Source organism: Thermobia domestica, chromosome 11, assembly GCF_964235325.1.
Source record: "Thermobia domestica chromosome 11, izTheDome1.hap1.1, whole genome shotgun sequence".
Taxonomy (NCBI): domain Eukaryota; kingdom Metazoa; phylum Arthropoda; class Insecta; order Zygentoma; family Lepismatidae; genus Thermobia; species Thermobia domestica.
Window position 1 is genome coordinate 20,672,122 of NC_137464.1, and position 27,618 is coordinate 20,699,739.

At 36.5% G+C, this 27,618-nt stretch overlaps 1 protein-coding gene across 1 annotated transcript in view; it reads right to left on the reverse strand.

Moving 5' to 3' along the window:
- LOC145663963 (uncharacterized) overlaps positions 1-26,315 on the reverse strand; it is a gene marked incomplete at its 5' end in the record, with an annotated part of 98,504 nt that extends 72,189 nt beyond the window's left edge. The window contains 8 exon segments of the mRNA XM_081730196.1: positions 2,221-2,336; positions 6,591-6,716; positions 8,869-9,003; positions 16,123-16,250; positions 20,016-20,104; positions 21,058-21,242; positions 22,216-22,401; positions 26,223-26,315. Of these exon segments, the coding sequence (XP_081586322.1) occupies positions 2,221-2,336; positions 6,591-6,716; positions 8,869-9,003; positions 16,123-16,250; positions 20,016-20,104; positions 21,058-21,242; positions 22,216-22,294 (858 nt within the window).
- Positions 26,316-27,618: the final 1,303 nt, after the last annotated feature.

Below are 27,618 nucleotides of genomic sequence, written 5' to 3' on the forward strand. Positions count from 1 at the left end.
CATCACTGTAAAATTTTTGAGGATCTTATAATGATTCTACGAGAAGAGTTTGTAATTAGCACACAAATTTTATCGAATCAAACACGAAGGTAACTGTAAGGTCATAAAAATATGAATTTTAAATTTCAACCATATAATTTTCTTAAACTGTAGAAAATTACAGAACTAATAATATGTTATGACTAATAGCATCCTTGGTTGAATCTCAGGAGATGTGATGTGAGCAGCGAGAGTACTGACTACATGCCTGATCTTGAGATTATGTATTTACTCGGTACACAAATTACAAAACGAATTACAAATTTGCGAGATTTCAGATTGAGTTTTAATGAAATTTCAAACAAATAGTAAACATTATTCTACTTACAGATTTTCTGTAATTCCTCAATTTTTATAGTTCCAAGCTTTCGTCTCTCCCCTAAAGTCTTGCTCACGGAGGTTAAAAACAGGAAGAAAAAGAATAGAAACATCAAGGAATAAGAACGAACGGACTTATAAAGGGAAGAACTGTGTTATACAAAAACACACTGTCCAGTGCGTCAGAGATCTCCAAATGAGGTGAAGAGAACTAAACTATGGCAGAGTCACTTTGCGTGCCTTTCCTGCTTCTTGTTGGAAGATTGCCAACGCATATTGTTATTTTTATTGCCATGCCAATGTTGTGAAATATTTGTAATTACCACCTCCCATTCGTCACTCAAACATTCCTTATCTAGATTTAATTTTGGTTGTTTGAAATGAATAAATAAACTTTCAAAAACCAGTCTCTCTACTTCATTTCTAGCTCCAAATAGAACTTTTGAATCTTCTACCCCGTGTTACCCTTCTCTTAAATATTTCAATAAACTTGTCACCGGATTTTTCGCTTTTGAATATCTAATGTGTTCCTTTACTCGGACTTTTAAATTTCTTTTTGTTTTACCTATATAACTCTCTTGGCAACTGCATTTTATTTTGTAAATACCCGATTTTTCATTGGGATCCGTGTAATAACTCTTAAATTGAGTGGGAGGCGGTAATCACAAAATTTTCACAACATTGGCAAGGCAATAAAAATAATAACATGAGTTGGCAACCTTCCAACAAGGAACTGGAAGGGCGCGCTCCGCATTACTTTAGTTCGCTTCATTTCATTTGGAGTTCGGTGACACTGGACAACGTGTTTTTTGTACAGTAAGTCGGTTCCTTTTTTTATTCCTTGATGTTTCTATTCTTTTTCTTCATGTTTTTAACCTCCGTCACCAAGACTCCAGGGGAGAGTCGAAAGCTTGCAACTATAAAAATTTAGAAATTACACAAATCTGTGAGTAGAATGATAATTAGAATTCATGAGAGTGGTTGTGCAAATAGTAAACGTTTTTCACAAATCTCACGAAGAGTTGAGTTGACCTGATTTTAAAGTTTAGCGTTTCTTTCAGCAGCGAGGCTATATGAGACGTGGACCAACTGATTAACGTGGAATCCGAACCACATGAGCTCCCGCCGGGAATCGAACCCATGTCAAACGTGTATGCTAACCGCTTAGCCACGAGGGAGCTCAATCTCACTAAGAGGTAATACTATCTATTACAAAACGGTAATTTTACTCAAAAACTATACTTATTGATTTTGTCACAGACTACGTTAAAATAATTTATTAAATTTTTGTTCGTTATTATAGTTTTAGTTCAATATTCTTCTTCAAAATGACTTACAAAAACAGTAAAAGACTTTGCATATTTCAAAACTCAATTCTAATTACCTTAAATATTCTTGTTTTGTAATTCAGCCTTTACATTTGTTTCCAAGTACTGAAGTTACCATTGTATCTTACACAACCCATCGTATAAATTCATGCATTGACAAATATGGGGAAAAAAAAAGTATATTCGTAGCAACACGTACTTACTATTTCACCACGAGTCCAATAAGTGTATAACCTCAGCTCTAGTCAAGAAACAAAACGACTTGGTTTTCCTAGTTGCAGTGCTAATTTCAAAAAGACTCCGTATTCAATCGTGGATCCGACCTCAACATTAGAAAAATACAAAAGTTGTACACCTGCTAACACTTCTTGATTATGAGCTTTCACCGCCGCTGATTATATTTTTCGATAATCCATACACCTGCTAACACTTTGATTATGAGCTTTCACTGCCAAATATTCAAAAACATTTTTCGAATACACTTAACATCATTGACTCGATATTTACACAATAAATAAACAAGAAATATACTTACCATCAGCTGAACCAGTGTTGGTTTACGTGAAGTAAGACTATGGCTAGTAATCATTGGGTCTATTAATTTTGCAGCAGAATATACCACTTTCCCTTCTTGAATCTTTAGCTTCTCACCTGTAATAAATATTTTTAAATAATTTTAGTGGAAACGATATTCTTAAAAGAGAACTGTTGTACTTGCACAAACATATTACAATTACATGAAATTGAGATATGACATATTGAAGTCTCTTGTGAGATAATAATAATAAACTTTAAGTTAACCTTACGATTATGCTTCGAGACGAAGGGAGACGGTAGTGGTAATGAACGCAATAGTGGAACGATTAAAGTGGAAGAAACGGAAGAATCCTAAGAAAACCCAACACAATGTCTGTCCACCACAAGGTCCACCTGGCAAGAGGTGGGATCGAACCAAGAACCCCCACACCCCAGCTGAGTGCTCTATCACTGAATCATTGGCTCCTATAATCCGCTTTGAGAACTGCACAATAAATTAATGAATAAAGACAACACAATACAAGGGTTATCCAGAACTTAACAGACGTGATTTAAGTATAAGAATGAACAAACCAAACTGTATTATATAAATGTGAAAGGTACACTCTTAAGCTATTTTTCCACATAATTGCCATGCAAATTAAGGCACTTATACCGTGGCTCATGTTTTTCAATACCATCGCGGTAGAAATCTGCCACCTGTGATTTCAACCACTGGTTTATACCGGCATGCAGTTCGGCGTCAATATCAAACCATTGTATAGCGAGCCATGTATTCATCGCTGGGAGGAGTTGATAGTGGTCTGCGCCAAATCCGGGCTATATGGTGGGTGATCGAACACCTCCCATCCAAAACCATCCAAGAGCTCTTGGGTACGCTTGGCCGTGTGTGGACGTGCCTTTACTGGGCCATGTCCGTACACTTCATACAGTTGGCGACGAATTTCAATTGGCTTGGGTTTATTGCCAACAAAAATCTAATCCCAGAACGCACCTCGCAAGAGGCGGGATTTTCTATTGCAGCGCACATTTAAACACGTCACAGAAAACACAGTAAGAGTGTCACAGTCCTCACGCTACCACAGTTGGATACGTACTGAGTGTGGCAACGTTCTGACACCAAAATGGCGACTCTAGCCCCGCCCACTACCGCGACAGGCCAAATCGCTCGAGACTTTCTGAACAGCCCTTGTAAACTAAACTAAACAAATCTAAAAGAACCTGGAATGGAGCCCATGAAGAACAATGGCGCATTAGACAGCTAACGGCCAGCCGTATGACACTTGGTTAGAGCATCGTATGTAAACATCAATATTTCAGGCTTCCTAGATCAGAATTCGATAACTCTTAAATCAAGTAGCTGCCCAACTGCCTCACGATGTTAGGTCAAAAAAATAAATAAATAAATAAATAAAATAAAATAAAATAAAATTTGCGATCGGCGGAATGTAATCTGGGATCAGTTGTGTTAATCATGTAACTACACAACAGCTCTGGAGTCAAAATCCTACCTGGCTGAAATATTTAAAATATAAGAAAAATACTTAGAGAACCAAATTAACTTCCGCTGATAGTAATGTGCTTCAGAGCTCTTACTACCCTCTAACGCACTGTTTCCCAACCTGGTGGGGCGGAGGAAAAGGAGGGGGTGCTGATAGAATTAAACTACACTCGTAATTACAAATTTACGAATGTTGTACGAAAAAAATGTCAACTTAAACACCGTACAAACACAACAACTATTGAATAAGAAATGTAGTTTCATTAAGAACACAACTGGCAAAAATAAATAAAAATAAAAAAAATAATACTGCACCACAATGATATGCAGAAGTTTTGCTAGGAATAAATTGGTGAGAATTACTGTTATTATTATTATTATTGAAGATTTGAGAATTCACCGCTGCATCTAAAATCGCAAAAGGAAAAGGAGTCAGACCAAGGAGAGAAAGGAGAGGGTGTGAAGTATGCTGAGTTCAATAAGACAGCGTCAGATAAACATGGTTGGGAACCAATGTTCTGACAGAACGGTTTTATCTTCTAATATTTCGTCTAGCATCTACAGACGTTTTTCATTTAGTGATTCCCCTTGGAGACGGCATTTTGCTTTACATCTGAATGTCATACTTTTAACCACTTCCTTATTAAGACTATTCATGGCTTTGGATTAATTGTTTTAACAAAAGAGACACTGACCAAAGCTTAAAACTTTACTTTATTTTAAATTATAATTTGTAACTGTTTCAGATATCTAGCATATCCTTCTTCAGACACGATCGAAATTAATGAAAATACAGACATATATATAAATGTTGTTATGACAGAGTTTAAATTCTTTAACCGTCTGTCATAACAACATTTATATATATGTCTGTATTTTCATTAATTTCGATCGTGTCTGAAGAAGGATATGCTAGATATCCGAAACAGTTACAAATTATAATTTAAAATAAAGTAAAGTTTTAAGCTTTGGTCAGTGTCTCTTTTGTTAAAACACTTCCTTATACTTTGAGACTACAAATATTAGATGAAATATTTTATTGGTAACTGCATTCCAGTATGAGACCAACCTGGACAGTTCACAGTTATTCATTTGGTCTTTAACTTTTTGGATCAAAAGACCCATTATATTTCAATCAAAATTTTCTTGTAGACCTTATATCTGGAGAACTACATATACTGTAGCCAAACCCAAACTATCACTTAACTCAGGATGATGTGCTTATTCCGTAGAAAATAAGAAAACTCGATTTAGGGGTTATTCAAAGATTTTGTGGCCCCTGATCAAATTGGTCTAAAAGATTCAATATATATCAACAAAACATTTTTTGTAGGCCTGGAGAACTACATACAGTGTAGCAAAGTCCAAACTTTCAGTTAACTCAGTATGATGTGCTTATTCCGTAGAAAATTCGAAAACTCGATTTAAGAGGCCGTTCAAAAATTTTGTGGCCCCTGATCCAAAAACTAATTATTGGCCAAGATCGCAATTTGTTTATCCTTTTTTTTTTCTTTCTAAAATTCTTGTCCTTCTTTTCTTCCTACTTCTTCCCCTTTATGTCTAATAAAGTGTTTAGGAAAATGATCATAGTGTACACAAATGAATAAATAAATAAATAAATACTGATCTATCTCAAAGATCTATTAAAACCTTGTCTTATCATATCGCTTCTGGCCACATCTCGCCCCTTCCTCTGGGTAACTGGTAAAGTCTCGATGCGAAACGAATTTCATGTTAGAGAACTTCTCAGTGTGATTAATTCTGAAAATGAAAAGGATCTGATGGTTTGTAGTTTTCCAATTCTGTGACGGAAAATTGCCGGCGTGTATTGCTCCCGATTATCGTTATTATTATTATTATTATTAAAGAACTATTGACAATTTTCCAATTACAAAGATCATGCGACTTGTCTTTAGTTTATCAATTATTTACGGCAAATTCTTAACAAGATAACGAAATATAAGAGTATTACATCTCGATAATATTCCTTCACAAAATTGAAAGAGTGAAAAATTCTTACAAAGATTTAGCTCTCTTACATTTAATTTTAAGGATTTATCATAATGAAAATTTCTTCCATATTAATTTCGTTTAACAGTGAGCCGTAACTGGTTACACTGACGACGGGGCGAGTTGTATCTCGAAACCGTAGGTAAAAATAAGCTTTGCTGGGCGTTTGAGGTTTTAATTATTATTATTATTATTATTTTAATTTATTTGAGTATTTAATATGTATCTAAAAGCAGGTTTCGTAATCATACTTATAGTGTATACTTTAGTATTGTGTTGTTTTGTTTGTAAGTAATTTATTTTATATGCCCATTTTTCTAAGTGTTGTAATAATATATATATATCTACACACATTTTTTTTCTTTTTGGTTAGTAGTATTTTAAAGAACGGAGTATTGACCAGGAACTTTTTCACCCGGTCCGTCTGACCCGTTATTGACAACACATAAGCTCTTAAACTAAAATGAAAATTTTTACAACCCTTGATCGCACAGGTGAAACTTACTAAGACTGGATAGAATATAAATGGTCAAGTTTTCCAATAAAATGATAAGAAAATAGATTTTTCTCCCTTTCTTTAGTAAATATTTTGGTTGTTGGTATAACGGTTTTTGTGTTCCTGTGATGCTAGTGTACGATGTATGAGTTTCTCTGTTGAATAGGGCTATTCAATTCTTGTGAAAATGTTACACATCATCTCGTACAGCCTTCGACATCAGTAAGTATTGGCTTGACCTACCACCCGTTCCAATAAGTTAGAAACTTAATCCTATATAACATCTTTGGCACACTGTCAGACTACTTACAGACTGCTCAGCCACTAAATTTGCTTTTAGCAGAAATTGAAAGATACCTACCTAACCAGGATTTTAAAGGAGGAACACGAATTCTTCCTCGTGAGCTGACAGATAACAGACCCTTCTCAACAAGATCATCCACCCGGATGCTTTTTCTCTTACATGTAACAGCCTCCAACATCTCAGCTGAAAATGAAAAGCAAACGCATAAAAATCATCAATATATGGTTAGTTTAGCTGCTAGAGCGTTTCTATTTCAAGTGTGCCCTCGGAAAATATGTGAAACTTACTTCGGCCCCACTCTCGACAACCCTCTTACGGAAGAAACCTTCCCTTTCTTCGGGGAAAGAAGTGAGTGACTTCAGCTGTCTTGCCAATATGTCACTCAGTCGTTTGGTCTTGGTGCACAGGAAAGTCAGTCAATCTGGCAACCTTGTCCATATCCAAATATTGAAAGATCTCGGCCAAAACAACTTGTTCCTCCTTCTTCAAGGGAAGTACGAGAAAACAAACATTGACAACAGCGTCAGGCACACTTGAAACAGAAAAGCTCAATCAATATTTTAATGATAAAAAAAATCGATTGAACTTTCTCTACCTCAACGCATAAAAATCATCAATATCCGATAACTATGGTTAGTTCATGTGCTATCAATATTTTAATGTTAAAAAAAAATCAAATTTCTCTACCCCAGTGTTCAGGTTGTTTTATGCTACGAAAATAGCTGATCAAAATCAATGTTGAATTCATTTCGCCATTCATAACATTGTTCATAATCGATAATACGAAAGAATGTTGAAAAATTTTCTTCTTTCTCCAGAAAAATTAATGAAATGAAGTTTCTAGTTTTACATTCCATAGTTATGTCCCGTAGGCTAAATAAGACAGATATGATTAGTGAAAGCTAAATGAGACAGATGATTAGTGAAAGTTAAATGAGACAGATGATTAGTGAAAGTTAAATGAGACAGATGATTAGTGAAAGCTAAATGAGACAGATGATTAGTGAAAACTAAGCGAGTCAGATGATTAGTCAAAGCTAAATGAGACATGATTGATGAAAGCTAAATGAGACAGATGATTAGTGAAAGTTAAATGAGACAGATGATTGATGAAAGCTAAATGAGACAGATGATTAGTGAAAACTAAATGAGACAGATGATTAGTGAAAGCTAAATGAGACAGATGATTGATGAAAGCTAAATGAGACAGATGATTGATGAAAGTTAAATGAGACAGATGATTAGTGAAAGTTAAATGAGACAGATGATTAGTGAAAGTTAAATGAGACAGATGATTAGTAAAAGCTAAATGAGACAGATGATTAGTCAAAGCTAAATGAGACGGATGATTAGTCAAAGCTAAATGAGACAGATGATTAGTGAAAGTTAAATGAGGCAGATGATTAGTCAAAGCTAAATGAGACAGATGATTAGTCAAAGCTAAATGAGACGGATGATTAGTCAAAGCTAAATGAGACAGATGATTAGTGAAAGTTAAATGAGACAGATGATTAGTAAAAGCTAAATGAGACAGATGATTAGTGAAAGTTAAATGAGACAGATGATTAGTGAAAGTTAAATGAGACAGATGATTAGTGAAAGTTAAATGAGACAGATGATTAGTGAAAGTTAAATGAGACAGATGATTAGTGAAAGTTAAATGAGACAGATGATTAGTGAAAGTTAAATGAGACAGATGATAACGAAAGAATTGGCGGAACGAGAATGTGGAAGGAAATGGAAGAACCTCAAAAAAACACGGACACTTTGTTGTCCACTACAAACTCATTTGTCCTGGGTTCGATCTAGGAACCCCTAAATACAAACTTTTTTTGGCTTACACAGCGCATATATCGTGCGGAATGATTCCAAGTTGTCTCGTGCGTCGTAGTTCTAGCTTTTGCCAACGGATGGGAGCTGTGTAAGGTTTCGCAAGTTCAACATATAATCTATTGAAGTAAAAAATTTAATTTCCAAAACAAAATTCAGGTCAGAAAAGGTTAACAATTTAGAAAATAAATACCAAAGATTAATATAAGACTTAGTTCTGGACTGCTGATAATTATACTTAGGCAAGTATGTAATCATATTAACAAAAAATTACTTTATCTTTTAATTATCAGAATTGTTCATAGTAACTTCTTCCTTGATCGGTGGTATTTGCAAAACAATCGAAAATCCAACTCCACCGATGATGGTAGAAGTTATTATCTAAATTTTCCATATTTTAAAGTCGATACGTATTATAAGGCTAAGTTCAATGTTTAATCACGAGTAACCCACCATACAATTACAAATTTGAATTTCTACTACTCATATTCTATTTGATACATACCACAATCATCAATTTTAGTATTTGAAAGTTGTGAAACATCTCTATCATCAAACTCCATTTGCCATTTTCTTACAATCTCCTTCCAATTAGGAGGAAACCCAAAATGGAATTCCTGACTGACGTACTCTGGCAATCCTAGAAACATAAAAAGCAAATAAGGGAACTTCCTTTAATACAGGAATATTTTATAGTAAACAATATGTATCATCATTTTTACTTAAGTCCACTTACAAAGAATCTGATATAAAAGCTGCGTCCTTCCATGCCTTAATTTACTTACAATGTGATGTGGAATTATTACATAAAGAAATAATAATAAATACTGAGATATGAAAACTCTGCTGTTCCTTTATTGGATATCATGACTAAGGGTTCTGCTCGAAGACACATTCTACTTCATTAATCTAAAGCTATTGGCAGGGCCAATATACCAGTACAGTAGGGATAGCCAGTTATATTATATACCTAAGGTCATATAAGAAGTCTCCTCAGTTTTTTGGTACATTTTTTGAACAAAAAATTTCTTTATTGAAAATAAATTTTAATCAAGTACATATTGACCATTATTATCTATGACCTTTAGCCATTTTTCGAGTAGCTTCATAATTCCATCAGTGCAGAACTTCTGTGGTATGTCGTCGATAAATTTGGCCAAATGATTTTCAGCGGCCCTTCGGTCGGCCAATTTTTTAACCAGCAAGAGCGTTTTGCAGAGACCGAAACAAATGGTAGTCAGACGGTGCAAGGTCCGGGCTATAGAGTGGATGCATCAAAACTTCCCAACCAAGTTCCGTCAATTTGTTCCGAGTCATTAAAGATGTGTGTAGCCGCGCATTGTCATGATGGAACACAACTACCTTTCTGTTAACCAATTCTCGGATGATCTTTGATTAATAGAAACAAAACTAGTCAAGACAATGCCATACATTTGTGCTTATTTCCTCTGTACACATTAAGTTATTTTTCTACATACTTATTATGTTGTTTATTTAAACATGTATCATAGTGTTCGACAAGTTGTTGTATGCCTATTCGTAAAAATCACCAACCTGCGACTAAAGCCAATCTTCAACCCTTGTTTTCACTGCAGCTATTGACTTCGTTTGTTGTTTCTGTTGAAAAGCGCACGCGCGCTGTCTCCTAGCATGAGTTTGGCATGAGGCGACATCAGTTGCAATCGTAGCATTGATATGTATGGTTCAGTGTGGGCAGCTGAAATGTTTCGTCAAATTAAGCATCCCGCCAAGAGTGAAATAAGGTCTGTGATTCGATTTTGGACTGCAAGGAAGGGAAATCTTTCAGTTTACGTCCCACGGTTATGCCGGCTAGGCTGAAGGAGACGGTGATGATGAGAAATGAAAGCAACGGTGGAACGAATAAAGTGGGAGGAACGGGAGAGCCCCGAGAAAATCCACCCAAACGGCTTGGGCTGTAAGGAATATGTCAGTACAGGTGGGTTAATGTTCATGATGAACCGCGATCAGGTAATTATAGACGAGTTAATGCGTGCAGTTAACGCAAAAATCCACGAGAACCGACGCTGCACCATTTCCACGTTGTCATTGGAATTTCTACACACACACACAGTCGGTGCTATATACAATCGTTTCTGAAAGTTTGAAGTACCGAAAACTGTGGCGTGATGGGGCCCCAGACTGCTTACTGAGGAACACAAAAAAAGTGACACTGGCTTATGCTTTGGCCTTTCTGAAATGTTACAATGAGAACGGAGATCAGCCGTGGGATCACACTGTCACAGAGGATGAAACATGGGTTTTCCACATGACCCACCATCGAAGCGGCAATCAATAGAATGGCGACACACGACATCCCCAGTCAAAGCGAAAGCCAAACAATGTCTACAAGCAAGATTATGGAATCACCATGTGTCCTGTTAGTTGAGTTTATACCACGAGGAACAACGATCAACTCAGTTGCGTACTGCGCAATCTTGAAAAGAAAGAAAGAAAAAAAAAAACTTCAGCGTGCTACACAGAATAAACGTCATGGCCTAATGACATCTGGTGTTTTGTTGCTGCATAACAATGCGCGCCCTTATTCTGATGCTCAAACTCATGAGTTAATTAGATCTTTTGAATGGTAGCTACTGGAACACCCACCATCAAGCATGGATCTTGCGCCGAATGATTATCATCTGTTCTCTTACCTGAAGCAGCTTCTCGCTGGTTAGCGGTTTGACACCGATGAATAAGTAAAAACAACGGTTAAAGATTGGCTTCGGTCACAAACCAGTAATTCCTACGATGTGAGCATACAAAAACTTGTCGAACGCTATGAAAGGAATGTTTAAGCAAACATGGTAACTTGGTAACTATGTAGAAAAATAGTTTAATGTATACAGAGGAAATAACAAAAAAAGTATGGCAATATCTTTACTAGTTTTTCTTCTAATTGACAATCGGACCTCACTTAAAAAAATAACCCGTATATATATATATATATATAGTATGTAACAAAACTCCGGGGACACTTTAAAAGATATTAATGTAGCCAAATAAGTGGCATTATTAAGTATACCATTTTAAAGACAAACTTTTTTTTTTTTTTCAATAGCACCTACTTTACAAACACTCTATGTGGGAACAATGTGTAACCCGACGCGACAATTGAACTCTTGCCATACACGGCCCAACATGTCTTCCGAGTCTGTGGCTGTTACTTGTTCAATTTTCCTTTTGAGTTCCCCAGGGAGATATACAAGGCCCTATACATAATCCCATAAAAAATTACAAGGGATAATATCCAGGGACCTAGGAGGCCATGTTAGCACACATTCATTGGCTGCTCCACCACGACCAGTTGGCTCTGCGTTCAGATATGCCATCACATCACAGTGAAAATGGGGAACGTCCATCTAATTGAAAGACAAAGGTCTCTGATTTAGTGTGCAACAATGGCATTAACCAGTTCCGCAACATTTGAACGAAGGAGTCTCCAGTTACAGTTCTTCAAAAAAGAAAGGCCCATAAAGTTTCTTGTAAGACATCGCATAAAAAACATTAACCTTTGGAAAAAACTTGCTCGTGTTCAATAATATTATGTGGGCTCTCTGTTCCCCAAATATTACTATGTGTCTGTTTACTTTCCCATTTGTACGAAATGTCGCCTCGTCCGAAAAAAATATCAAATTTACAAAATCATCATATTTGACCTGCAATGCACAGTAAAATTTTAATCATTGGCCTTTTTTCCTTAGGATATAACTTTTGTACTAACTGTAGTGTGTGTACGGTTTCATATTTATTTTTTACGCAAAACACGCCACATAGTCATTGTTGACATTCCAACTCATGTAGAGCTCTGCTTCTAGATTTTCTTGCGACTCCTTGTGAAAGTTTCTTTCACTCGTTCAATGTCATTCGCACTTACACCTGGCCGGCCGCTTCTCTTCTTGGCACACAAAACACTTTACATGCCAATTGCAGATTACCTTCCTGGTTGGTGCTGTTTTTTCGTGCTTCCGTTTTTGTTGGTCATCCGTTGCACTCTTTATTTTGTCAAATTCTAGCATCCAGAAAGCCTTTTCAGCTCCAGATTGCGCTATATTGATCATGACACCACCTAGCGATGTAATATGGAACTACATATAACACTTTTGCAATGAAAAAAAAAAACATACAACATTACTCTTTGAAATGATTCTTTGTTACTTCGTAATACTATTCGTTTAGCTGCAATATTTTTAAAGGTCTTTCCGAACTTCTGTTTGTTTATCTGTTTGTGTGCGTGTGGCCTGGGGACCAGACGAGTGGAAAGAAATGTCACTGACCCCAAGTTCATTTTATCAAATTTGGAAGAGATTGGAAAAGACATTGTTAATTTTGAACTTTATTAACCGAGCCTTGTATATGAAGGAATAATCTCGAAGCTTCTTTCACTAGTTTGGTATGTTTTTGTATATGTGTTAGTAAGCCTAGTTTCGACTCTACGGCTGTATATAGTTAAACGGCAGAGGAACTGATCACGTGATCGCAGCATTTTTGGTGACTGTTTCTTTGTGTCTGATTTTCGGGACTCTTCTCCAGTGGTGTTTCTGCTCGCGTTGACGCACGATTCGTGTTGATCGTTGCTCTGTAGGCCGCCCCTGAACGTAAGTCGGGTGTGCCATCTTAAGCTGTTTCGCGCCTCTGCGTTGCTTAACGCCGCACTATTGACGTCCGTGCGCTTGAAAAGTGCTTTATTTATAAGAAGTGTATCAAGCGGGCTCCTCAGACGGGTCGAGCATCAAAATTATCTTAACAATTAAAAATTAAGTTACGATTCCTATATATAAAGGAAACTCGAAATTAAAGAGAGCATATTTATCTTTTGTTGGCAGTGTTATGATTGGCAATATTGTACGTTATGTGACGCCTGTTTCGTAGGCTTGGCGAGTCGTCTATACACCTCTGTGTTAAGTGATTGTGTGGTATTTGGATTTCCCACGATTGGAACTATAGAATAGTCACGGTGTGACTGTAAGCAGATCAGCACGAACGAGCCCGAATCACCACTTGTGGAACCTTTCCTGAGCCTTGGTATCCAGCCGGGACTCGACGCCAGGACGGCGATTACATTGGATTAATTGACCGGTCGAAGACCACTGTGAGTAGAACTTGGTTCGAATTAATTATTGTTACGAAGCCACCACGAACTTTTCAAATTAAAATTAAACACGGCCGTGAACGTCATAAGGTAGAGAATCGTCTGTCTGACATTTTATTATTACTTTAAATGTAATATATCTATTATTGCTAAATGCCATTACATGTGTAATACACTTTAAATTAGGTTTAGTCATTTGCACGTGAAATTAATCTTTAACTTGTTGTGCATGTCTATGTTTAATTACAAGTACACGCTTTTATTTTTATTTTACGGTACTTATATCCCCGACCACCGCTTCCCAGCCCCGGGTTTGGCGAGGGTATAGGTATGGGTGAATTCGTGGTTTGTCGAGGTGCGGCTGAGACAAAAACGAAAGAAAGAGAGAGGAAAATAAATTAGATAGAGAAAAAGAGTCAAATAAAGGGAATGTGGCATACATCTCTCAGTCAATTCTAACCACGACGAAAACCAGCGATATCAGAAAGTTACGAAAAACGGGTACCTTGGTCTAGGCATCAGACCAAGACGAAGCTTTTTTTTTTCTTTCTTCAAAATTTGAACCACGGGGGGGGGGGGGAGGCGTTTACCGGGACATGTAAAAGTAGTAGAAAATGACCGATATTAGTGTCAAATCCAATGTTTTCGCGGTCGCTGAGATGAATGGTGATACTCCCATAGGCGTTCACTTCCAAATACAGCCCCCATTGGCTGAGGGCCAGAGGCATTTAAAAAAAATCGAAACAGATATCAGGGGGCGTTTACCGGGATATGTAAAAGTAATAGAAAATGACCGATATTTTTTTTTCGTTGTTCAGTTTGGTTACACAGATATTTTATCTTACCCATGTGAAGAATGGGTGTTTTCAGCTAGGATATATACAGGGGATAGACAAAAAATTTAAAACCACTTCATACAGGACATGTACGTTTGGCCCTCCACTGTAAAACACGTGTTGCGGTTGCCGATCTTTTTTTTTTTTTTTTTTTTTTTTTTTTTTCAATGTGTCATGTGGACCTTCATCTTCCGTCAGCAGTAACCAGTTCACCTGTGAGTGTCGTGGTGTGAAAGTGGTACGGTAAAATGGGCTACCTGACAGACTCCCAAAGAGGCATGATCGTTGGTGTCCGTCTGGTTGGAGCTTCAGTTACAACAGTGACGAACATTGTGGGGGTATCGAAAGGCACTGTGTCCAATGTCACGAGGACATACACAATTCATGTGCAAACGACGTCTGCAAAGCACAACAGTGGTCGAAAGACAATCCTGTCAGATAGGGACCGGAGGGCATTAAAACGGATTGTAGTAGCTAAAAAGAAGACCACTGCAATGAAAATTATGTCTGAACTCAATTCCGGCCTACAGAACCCGGTTTCATCGAAAACAGTGGGACGGGAACTTCATAAAATGAACATTCATGGCAGGGCCGCTATCGCCAAACCCCTGGTCACAGCAGTAAATGCGAAGAGGCGTATCCAGTGGTGCAAGGACCACAAGGCGCGGACTCATGAGCAGTGGAAACAGGTAATGTGGTCCGATGAATCGACCTTCCTTCACCTTGTTTCCAACAACCGGTCGTATTTACGTATGGAAAACACCGTCGCAGGTCTATGATACAGACTGTCTGCTCCCAACTGTAAAGCATGGGGGTGGTTCTGTTACAGTATGGGCAGCGATATCGTGGTTTTCTGCAGGTCCCATCATAGCCCTGCATGGAATGATGAATGCTAAGGCGTATGAGGCCATTTTGGGGACCAGGTTCTACCCAAGGCTCAAATATTGTTCCCTGATGGTGATGGCATCTACCAAGATGATTTGGCACCCTGTCACGCTGTAAAAACGGTGAAATCATGGTTTGAGGAGCATGACCAGAAGCTATCACACCTCCCCAGGGTTCCACAATCACCAGGTCTGAACATCATTGAGCCATTGTGGTCTGAGTTAGAAAGGCGTGTTCGGTCTCATTACCCTCCACCAGCATCCCTTACGGAACTGGAGAATGTTTTGGGGGAACAATGGTACAAAAATCCACACACCACGATTCAGGAGTTGTATACGTCCATTTCACGCCGGATCGTCACGCTGTTTTGGACGCAAAAGGAGGCCCCACACCATACTAGATATGAATTTCACACTTTTGCAAACGTTTTAGATTTTTTTGTCCAACCCCTGTATATATATATATATAAGTAATTATGGAAAAACTGGAAATAGGAGCTGGAGTGGAAAACTAGAGAATTAGAATCACAAAAAATAAATACATGCATGCGCTGAGTAATTATGGCTTTTACCATATTACACAAATATTTACTTACACACAAGAATTCTAACTTCCTATAGCTCAAAAATGCTGCCCTTGACAGAAGATTGTTGCAAATAAAAACCTTTAATTTTCCTATTTCTGGGAATTTTCCAGGGAATATTTTTTATATCTAAAATTTACAAAATATTCGCTCGAAAGAGGTGTAAAGCATAAAAAAACGCATTCAATGCAGCAGTGCCGGTAGGATTTGACACCAGTTTATACAATTACAAAGTGGTCAAATATTCGTATAATTTCTACGATCTCTCAAATTAATATTACCATCTACATTGGTGGGTTATTAACTAAGGCTTAAAAGAATAAATCTATTTAAAAAAATACATACCTTCGATATCACTTATAATTCCTTTCAAGTTGTACTTTACTTCAAGCTTCGACATAACGAGAGTTTCCGTCAGTCTCTCAATGATTTCTGACGTCACCCAGCATTCCGATTCAATTGATCCATTTAAACTGGAAATTTACATTCAACAGTTACAAGTAGTAAAAATAAGAAACCAAAGTACAGTGAAACATATTAGCTAGACCCTATTTCTGTGGAACATACTATTTCCGAAATTACATATACAAAATGCTTAAGAATTAACTTTCTAATGAAAGTTAATATTTTCTTTTTTATAAGAATTACTACTGTGCTTATGACCAAATGTTGACAAGGGGATCTTACCACCAATGTCGAAACAATATAGCATCACTCCAGGTTTATATTGTGATGAGACATGGCATTCAACAAGGTTACACGCTGTCTTTATTCATGGCTCGCACTGAAGTTCAGACCATGAACAGACAGGAGTCTGTTCTCCATTCCTTTCCAACAAATTCCAAGATATATCTCATAAAATAGCAGTTTAAACTGCAATATTGACTTATTAAGCCAGACATGGAATATTCTCAATGAATTCAAACCATTTTCCTTTAGAGGAACATTTGTATCACTTTACTAACTAATGGCAAACGGATATATATGTTGCAAAATATACTTACAGCTATCGTTCTAGGTGCGAGCGGTCCCGAGTTCGATTCCCGGTGGGGGCACTCGGTCGAAAAAGTGTAAAAACGATTTTTCAGGCCAGCCACCCTGAATTAGGTTTTTCCCATTCACACCAGGCAAATGCCAGGGTGGTACCTAACTTATAGGTCCCAGGCCGTTTCCTTCCTTCCCCAATCCTTTCTTCCTTCCCTTTCCCCGAATTGTGTGCTCGCCGAGGGACGTCATCCCTCACAACTTGAAGGGCTAAATGACCTTAGATGTCGAAAGCCCAGAAATCTAAATCCTAATCCTAAATCTATCGTTCTAGGCGGGAAAACGGAATGTTAACCAATACAGTAGAGTTTTGGAGATTACTAGTATGCTGGATTTACAAACATTGTAATGAGAGTGCGCGTATTCCAAACTTCGACAGATATTTATTTTATACAATATTTTTTAAATTGTACAAATGGTTTTCATTCATGCAATACGAAATAATACGTAAATAATTACAGTTACTGTATTAGAAACAAGTATAATATTATCTATTGTACCATAAGTCAAAAAAAAAAAAAAAAAAAAAAAAAAAAAAGAATTATAAAGAAATAATGATTAAATTAAAATAATATTAAATTAATAACTAAAGGAACAGTGAATTTTTAAATGAAATTAAAAGAGTGAAATTAACGAAGGGTTGCAATTTTTTAGTCACAAGTGACAATATTTTATTAATGAAATAACTGACTTACAATAGTCGTATAGTGGATATTTTGTAACAATATAATTCTTGTAATTTTGTATGGATTCTTCCATTTCGATGCTGGATGCAGAATCCAAAATGCAGAATGCGGAATCATTGCAAACTTGGTTATTTTATATGGACTATTGTCCTTGTTTGCTTTAATTATTTTTTCTTTTTACTTTGCCAAAAGCCAATATAAAAATTTACAAAATTTTACGAAAGTCCTAATTAAATTTTTTTTGGACAAAATTTTCTTGTTGTCTAATAATGTAAAAATAAGTATTTTTAAACTTTAATTTACTTTGAGGTTTGCTTTTGTCTTTTTCGTAATTTTATCTAAATGTTAATTATTATTAAAATACATTGTTATTTAACTACAGGTAATTCTTAACTATTTCGCTTCTCCTTCCAACAATTTTCTTGATTACAAATACTATCCTTGTAATTTTTAAAAATAATGTCATGCACGTATCCAACAGTTAAGATATTACAAAAACCTTCGTTCCATTTTCACCTACTAAATTGCCATTTTTATGAATAAAAATGATGATTTTTTAATTTTTAGTTTATGGTTTCATTACACTATAAACATTTAATAATGAAACACTAAACTTGAATTCTACTAAACTTAAGCACCCGTATGATTAATTTATTCCAAGGGGTGTTCAAGGTCCGTATTTCATTAATAGATATGCATCTTATCAGTTCATTTAGTAATATTTCTAAAATATGTTTTATTATAATATTTATAATATATCTACAGGGTGTTTCAAAACGTTTGGGAGGTTATTCCCCACACCAAGATAAGACAAAAAGAATAGACCAACCTGGGCGCACAAATGCTTCCTTTCAGAGTTATAGGCTGCCGAAAACATGAAAAAAAATTATTTTAAAGCTCCATAGCACCAAAACTGGAACCTACCGTAGTCGAGTTGAGACTTCACTTAGGAACTAGTACGTGCTCTAACCAAATATCCAAGTCTCAGAATCCTGTAGTACTTCTACAGCATAGGGGTAGTTGGTGAGTACTTCAGATTATATGCCCGTAGCCAAACTGCCTCTATAAAAATTGTTACAGAAGTACCGCAGGATTATGAAACATGTATTTTTGGATAGGGCACATATTAGTTCCTAAGTGAACTCTTGATCCGATTACGGTAGGCCCCATAGTTTTGGAGCTATGGACCTTTAAAGTTTTTTTTTTTTTTTTTTTTCATTCATGTTTTCAGCAGCCTATAATTCCGAAAGGACGCATTTGTGCATCCAGGTTGGTCTATACTTTTTGTCTTATCTTGGTGTCAGGAATCAGCTCCCAAACGTTGTCGATGTTGTTTTGAAACATCCTGTATAAAATATATTTGAAGTTTAAGATATATAAAACGATAATCACGCCTGTTGTTCTGTATGGTTGCGAAATATGGTCGCTTACTCTGAGGGAAGAACATGGACTTGAAAGTGTTTGAGAACAAGATCCTGAAATGAATATTCGGACCCACGAAGAATAGGAATTGGGAATGGTGGAAACTTTATAACGAGGAACTACACAATTTACCAAACACTGTTAGGGTAATCAAATTTAGGAGACTTAGGTGGGCAGGTCATATAGCCAGAATGGAAGAAAGTACGAACGCTTTCAAAGTTTCAACTGGAAGTCCAATCGGAAAACGACCATTAGGAAGACCTAGGCGCAGATGGGAAGACAATATTAAGAGGGATCTCTTAGAGGAGTAGAAAGTAGAAACTGGATCCAGTTGGCTAAGGATAGAAGTCAGTGGAGAGTTTTTGTGAACGTGGCATTGAACCTTCGAGTTTCATAAGCCATAGAGTTAGTTATATGTTTTACAATAAACATTTATTTTCTGAAAATTGACTAATATAGAGTTTTGTCGACCCACGGTCACGGAAACGTATTTCCGAGTAAGTTTCGAGATGATTAGCACATCTTTCTTATTTTAAAGAGCGAGCAACGAGGAGTAAAATATATGAAACTGTAAGACGAACAGAAACAGGATACATCGCTCATATGAATTTGAAATAGTGATACTCAATCAGAACACGTGCTCATAATGCAAAGGCACATGGGATATTATAGTTTTAGTTCAGAAGCCTTAAAAAAAGATTTTTGGATAGACCAAGATGGAAGAATAATATAAATTTTAAGAAGGGTAATAGCCCCGACTACATTTACTTGGTACAGAAAAATTCTATTTCTGCGGCAATCAACTTTTGGATTTCTAAGATATTAAGATGCTTAGTTACGACGAATACTAACATGATAATTAATCGACATGAAATTTCTATAGCAATACAAACACGTACAATCATCTTTATTCAGACACTGTTCCTTTGCCAATAACTTAATCGAATGGATAGATTTTACAATTAGTTGTAAATTCCTAGATAGATAAAAATTTAGATAATCCAAATAATACTGAGATCTGTTGGTTGGTTTCTAACCTAAAATAGAGCCTTAATACTAAATAAAAAAAAATTACAATGTACTCACTTCATTACGTCTCCTTTTAAACAAAGATTCCTGTCAGAATTTAGCACCGGACACCAATTTTTCAATACCTTCACTGCTTCTTTTCCAGCCTATTAAAAAAAGATTGTTACTGAAACACAGGCTTCAGGTCAACTTACAAAACAAATTGAAAACAATACAAAATAATCCCTACACTGGGACAGAGTTTATTGAGAAAAAATGCAATCTCTGCTCTATGTTAGAGCTGTCCAGTGCAGCCAACGTCTGCATTCTTTAGATTGTAATTGGTCATTATAGCGAGATTTGTGTCTGAACTATAGACGGGAATTATATTCTGGCAACAGGGTCGCCCACAAGAAAGGAGGAGGAGGCAACGTGTGAAAATATCGCTTTTTTTCAAGTCTTTAATAATCAATTTTGACTTTTTCAGGTATGAAATTCTCAATAGTGATACAATTTTTTAAAGATAAAATAAAATAAAATTAGTTTTAAAAATATGGATTTAGGGGACCGTCTAAATACCTTTCCCTGACAAGAATAAAGTTTAGTCCATTGATAATACAGCCTTCCGTTTAACGTCCCACGATTATGCCCTTTAGCCTACGGAAGGCGGATGAATGATAATGGAAGAATCGGTGGAATGAAAGTCTGGGAGGAAACGGGAATACTCCGCGAGAAAACCCACGGACATGATGATATCCACTACAAACTTACTAAGCCGGGGATCGAACCAGGGATCCTACACACCAGAGGTAAGCGCTCTACCACTGAGCCACTGTGCTTCTCATTTGATAATACATGAATTTAGCGACTTTTGAATTTGTTACATTGCTATTTTCATAAAACCAGAGTAGGTAACAGTAGGGGGCTAACGAAATCTATGGGCGGCCTTGCTCGAAGAAAAGGAAAGAAACGAATACAATTCTCACAATTAAAAGAAGCACAAAACAACAAAATATAAAGTAAAATAAATTTTAAAAAACAACAACAAAGGTTCAGTGAGATTAACTTTAATCATAAAACATATTAGATACGAAACAGAAAATACAATTAATTCAAATACCTGAGAGAAAGAGGTTTCTTTGCTTCTCTTCCCTGAAGAAGGCGACGCACTTGGCGTTATAGGCTTCTCTGCTGATTGTCGTTTCTGTTTAGCTAATGGCCTGCCTCTCGGCCTCACCGGTTTACCTGGAACTTTAAATTCCGGTTCGGGAGCAGGTTTCGAAGTTGGGCTTGTTTTGCCCGTACCTGTAAGGTAATGTGTAAAGACTATTGTAAGCATTTGGAATTGAAACTTCTTCACAATGATAAAAAAAAAAAAAATAATCATTCACTCTCAATTTATTTTCTAGAACACTGTAGAAGCCAATAATCCTAAATCTTTTCAAACAATTCTCAGTGCATTCAAACCAATATCAGTTTAATTATAACGATACAGAATGTATTAATAAAGGAACTTCACATTTGCAACGCACGGTGGCTTTGATCTTTGTTGAAAGCTGAAAATCATAGGGAGGAAGTACGGTGAGTAAGACGGTGCCTGCAGAAGCTGGATCTCTGAAATACAAAACTACATTAAATGGTTTGAGCAGACCGATGTGCCCAGATGCTGTCGTGGTGGAGGAACCAGTCTTGTAAAGAATAGAAGGTCGATATCGCAAACTCGTGACATTAAGGACAAAGATTTAGTCACATAGATATGTAATGTCATTGTTTTCCCGTCATCGACAGAGATGGCAGCCAATATTTTGTCTTTGCACTTGAAAACAGCAAACATGAACTTGAGCGCGGATTTCTGACGCTTTACCGGGTTTTAGTCTTGGCTCTAGCTTGCTCATGTTACGTGCATTACCACATACTATGAGCAACTATCTAGGAATGGAATGAACTTCTTCTCCCCCGACAAGATTATGTTGCAAATAGTGCTACAAAATATCAAAACATAGCAGAAAGAGGTATTTTTCTAAGAGCAACTGCTAAGTAAAGTATCGGTCTGCAGGCTTCAAAGGTTTAACTACACTCATTACAGGAAAATCTGTAATTTTTAATTAAAGAAACTGGTCAAGAATGTCTGTGTTCATGTTGAAAGCATGCTGTCATTCTGTTGCAATCGACAGAAAAATAAAGTGAGCAAGTATATATAGTTATGATACCACATATAATTATATTACAAAGTGAACTAACGTAAAACATAAAAAAGGAAATATAAAATAAATTATACCTGTTTCACCACCACCTAGAACTCGATCTGCCTCCACCATATTAAAGTTGTTTTCATGCATTACATGGTGAGATTCCATCAAACTTTGGGAAGGTTTAGAGGGTTGGGTTTCAATATTATTCACACTGCTTATAGATTTACTGCATGCAACATTCCGCACCTTCACCACTGGAAAGCATTGTGTGACTGTCAAACAGAGCAAGTGAATAACAATGAAACTACAAACAATAGCAAAAAATGCACTCATTACTCTATAAGATATTTTGTCAATAACCTTAGAAAGAATAAATCGATTTGAGTACGATGATCTTCATTGATTTGAGTACGATGATTTGAGTACGTAGCTCAAAAAGAAATACGTTCTGCATTGTGATCAAAACAGTATTCAAATCAATGTAGATTATGTATCTCTAGAAAATTGCAATCTCTCGTGACACCGTCTTCTCGTGTCAACTCCGTGGACGACGGGGCATTCAAATCTGATTTATATATATATATATATATATATATATAGTGTTTCAAAACAACACCGACAACGTTTGGGAGTTGATTCCTGACACCAAGATAAGACAAAAAGTATATACCAACCTGGGTGCACAAGTGCTTCCTTTCGGAGTTACAGGCTGCCGAAAACATGAAAAAATTAACTTTGAAGGTGAATAGCCCCAAAACTATGGGACCTACCGCAATCGGGTCAAGAGTTCATTTAGGAACTAAAATGTGCGCTATCAGGGTGTCTATTAAAATTCCAAAATGAAATTTCGTTACTTTTTCGTGACCTTTTCTTTACCAAATCATAAAATTTTCTAACATTTTCAAGAGCGAATTTGGATGCGAATTAGGCCGAATTTTCATCCATGCGATAGAAACGTATTTTGCTTGCGATTTGGTAGCGTCTAAAGCCGACCATAGACATTTTTGGTGCTGAATTTTGACGTTTTATACAACATTTTTTTTTTTCAATCTGTACTTACATTTGCACAGTTAAAAAAAATCGTGACCCAAAAGCTAAATTTCGTGACTTTCATGACCGTATTCTGATTTCGTGACTTTTTCGTGACATTCGTGACTTTCGTGACCGATAGACACCCTGGCTATCCAAAAATTCATGTTTCAGAATCCTAAGGTACTCACGCAAATATTTTTATAGAGGGAGTTTGGCTACGGGAATATAATCTGAAGTACTCACCAACTATCTCTATAAAAAATGTTACAGAAATACCTTAGGATTCTGAAACATGGATATTTGGACAGGACACATATTAGTTCCTAACTGAAGTTTTGGCCCGACTACGGTAGGTCCCATAGTTTTGAAGCTATGGATCTTAAAAGTTCATTTTTTCATGTTTTCGGCAGTCTATAACTCCGAAAGGAAGCATTTGTGGACCCAGGTTGGCCTATACTTTTCGTCTTATCTTGATGTCAGGAATCACCTTCTAAATGTTGTCGGTGTTGTTTTGAAACGCCCTATATATACGTCGTATCACGAGAAATACGCGTAGTATCATGAAATACAAAAACACGTGGCAAATATATCTTTAAATTTCATTTCAGGGTGGAACAAGAATTCACCCGGGTGCCCTCTAAGGGGGCAGAGGGGGGGCAACTTGAAAAGTTTAAATGGGACCCCCCAGGTTTCAGTGCAGATTCAAATGCTACACACAAAAATACGTAACTTTTACTTGAAACATTTTTGTGTATTCTTGACAGATGGCACTGTAATCGCGAAAAATTTGTTTTATTCAGTAACGCAGCAGAAAGATTGGGATAGGAAAATATCTCGAGAAATACGCATCTGGACATGAAATTAAACAAAAATACAGTATATGGGTCTAATATGTTTGATCCCTAAAGTGCGTGTGTGCAAATGAAAACTTCTGGATACATTGTAGTGAGACAGAGGAGGCAATTTGGAAATTTGAAATAGGACCCCGCAGTTATGATTGCAGATTCAGATGGAAAGCACACAAATATACAACTTTTATATCAAAAGTTCTTTTGCGTTCTTCAGAGATGACACTGTAGTGGCAAAACTATGTTTTATCGCTGTAATGCACGAAATGCGCTTCCGATCAAAAGATACCAAAAGATACGCCGAATTGTTATCGAAAATATTTTATTCTAGTCACCGTATCAGGAAATAATCAGAAACAACTAAAGTTTAAAATTAAAAATTCATATTGAAGTGGAAAGGCCTAATGTGTATATCAGATATAGCAACAGGCGATAAATTAACTACTTGTAGTGCTAGGAACAGCTACGTGAATGTACATTCCCTCCGGGCCTCTCACTGTCGGGGTGCTTGTTGGTGCCTACGATATTCGCCAGTAACCAGTGTGTTATAGTAAGTGCTCAAACTGCGAACATTGTTCGATTTGACAATTCCCTATTCGATGATAGAATCCATCTACAGCAGCCCTAATGACATTGGATTCAATGAGTGCAATTTCGTCAATAATACTTTGCCGAAGCTCATCTAAGTTGGTAGGCTTCCTTTCGTACACACGATTCTTCAAATGTCCCCAGAGAAAATAGTCCAGTGGTGACAAGTCAGGAGAACGAGCTGGCCACTCAATTTCACCTCTTCTGTCAATCCACCTTTAGGGGAATTGCTCATTCAGAAATTGCCTAACATTTACACCATAGTGCGGGCCCGCACCATCTTGCTGGAACCACGTTTCGACTAAGTTATCCGCTAGAGTGTCTTTAATTGCGTTGTTCCGCAGCATATCTTCATACTTCCCAGCATTCAAATTCCCGTCAATGAAAAGTGGTCCAACTATAGAGGTGTTCATCACTCCCACCCAGACATTCAATTTTTGAGGGTATTGGGTATGTGCTTCAACCGACCAATGAGGATCGCTGTCAGCCCAAAATCTACAGTTATGTCTCTTAACCCCTTCAGTGCGTAATTTTCAGTTGCGAACCGCTGTAAAAAGTGTAGTTTTTTTTTTTTTTTTTTTTTTTTTTTTTTTTTTTTTTTTTTTTTGAGAACTTTGGATGTTGATTCTAAATCACTTACATCAGAATCACTAATTAATAACTCTTCCTTGATGTCAGCATCGCTGAAATATCGTTTTGAAGCCATTACTGTGCTGTCTGCTCTCAAACAAAACAAAGAATGAAAACTGTATTTGACGAAGCACAAACTCTATTTTAATTTCTTTCTTTTTCCTCTTCTTCTTTTAATTAAGCAACAATCGAAAAAAGCTGAGCGCAAACTCGCTAAATATTGTCAGGATAACATTACTCATACTATGGGCAAGTATATTCGCCATACGCAATACAAAATAGCCAAAGCAAAATCAAAGCGTATATATACGCCATCCGCACAGCAAGTGCGTTTTGAAGACACGAGTTAACTCGCCACCCACACTGAAGGAGTTAACGTGACCGGTTAATTCGAAAGTGACTTCGTCTGAAAAAACAATTCTAGTGAGAAAGTTAGGATTGTCATCAATGCGCCTCATCTGTTCACAAAATTCCATACGACGGTCGAAGTCATCTTCATTTAACTCTTGTGTCAGATGAATTTTGTACGTGTGGAACTTGATTGCCTTCAAAGTTCTGTGGACAGCCATACGACTGATATGTTGTTGAGCACCTTTACGGGTGCTCAGGTGAGGATTTTCAACGAAGGATAATGCAACGTCAAGCTGTTTTTCGGCGTAGTTGATGACTTTGGTCGCCCAAGAATTCGACGATTCTTTACACTTCCCGTTTCCTCGAAGCGCCGCATTAAATCTGCATAATCAGAAATGAGGACGAAACGGGAGTACCCCGAAAATCCCCACGGACACGATTTGTCCATCATAAACTTGTTGACCGGGGATCGAACCGAAGACCCACACATCAGAGGTAAACGCTCTACCACTGAGGCAACGTCCCCCCTAAAGAACAATAAAGAACAGTGTAACTTTTAAACAAAGAAGTCTGACACGTGACACTCCTAAGTTTTTTGTTGCTTCTATCTTCAGGACAAAACAAAAACTTGTTCAGTAGCGTACCTGGCTGCAATGTCTTCAACCACCGTTTAAATAAATCCTTCCAACTTGCGGGAAAACCGTTAAGGAATCCTTGTCGGATGAACCCAGGAAGCTCTGAAACAAAAATGAATTCCAGTTTTTAAAGTTGATCTTAATCAAAACTTGACATAAATGTGGTAAGTCTAAATAAAAATTAAAACGATTCGTCACAAAAGTATAATGTAAAACAGGTAGTATTTTAGTTTGTAATTTTTTTGTTTGTTTGTTTTGGACAAATAAGTTATGAGTTCTTTCTAGACAGTGATTATACTTTGTTTCTTTGTAAATAAGTTCTTTCTGTGCATTTATTTTTAACTTGTTAGATATGCGAGTTCTTGAAATTATATTACTGGATAAATATACAGCGATAATATCAAGTTTTATAACAATGTACTAAACACCTTCCTTATTACACTCATGGATGATCTTAAAGATAATAATTCTTACCTCATGAAAACAAAAAGATTAGGATAGCGTGACCAGACGTACGGTTTTCAACGGACTGTCCATTTTTTTCAGAAACAAAATGCAAACGGGACACAAAATTTACTTTTAAAAAAAAGTGTTCCTTTTTGGTTCGTAGTTACGTAGTATAGTTTTAACAGATTCTTAAACCCATAGTTGATTCTTTGTTTGGAAATATTTCTGGTTTTTGTAAAATAGTGTTATATTTTTTAAACAAATGGTGGCGAATATGCGCGACATTTTCGGGAAATGTACAGGTAAAATATGTTAAATCAAAAAGGAAGAGTCTAGTGCACTCCAAAAGTAAGGAACAAATTAGTAACAAACTGAGAATTGGTACAGATGCTGGGAATTATGTTACAAACAACATACTAAAAGTCCCCTGAAATCCCACCTGACCTTCGCCCCCCATATTGGAAAATGGCCCCTGGAAGTGTCAAATGAACTATACTCAGATAAAATAGCAGTATCTTCGATTGGTTGAACATAAGAAGAGATAAATTTAATGTTATTTTATAGAACATAGATAACACAATATTTTTTTATACATAAACAGTTTTCATAAAACGCATACTTTTAGAAATATTTAGCATTCAATTCTAAAATTTCGAAAATTACCGTCAAACCGATTTAAAATTTTATTGGACTTAGGGAGTAATTATTAACAAGTTGAAATTTTACGTCGATGTTGGCAAAGATTATCTAAATGATATACTAAATTCCCACAACTTTTTCGTTCACCATATTGGAAAATGTCCGAAATAATTGAAAGATGATGTTTTTTAAAGTGAAATACAAAGTCTGGATCGGCTAAATATTAAGAAACTGTAAATGCAGTCGATCCAAAGTCGATTGGGGTCAATGTTGGGGGGGAAGAGAAACATTATGACGTGGTTAGTTTCTCGTCCGTCAT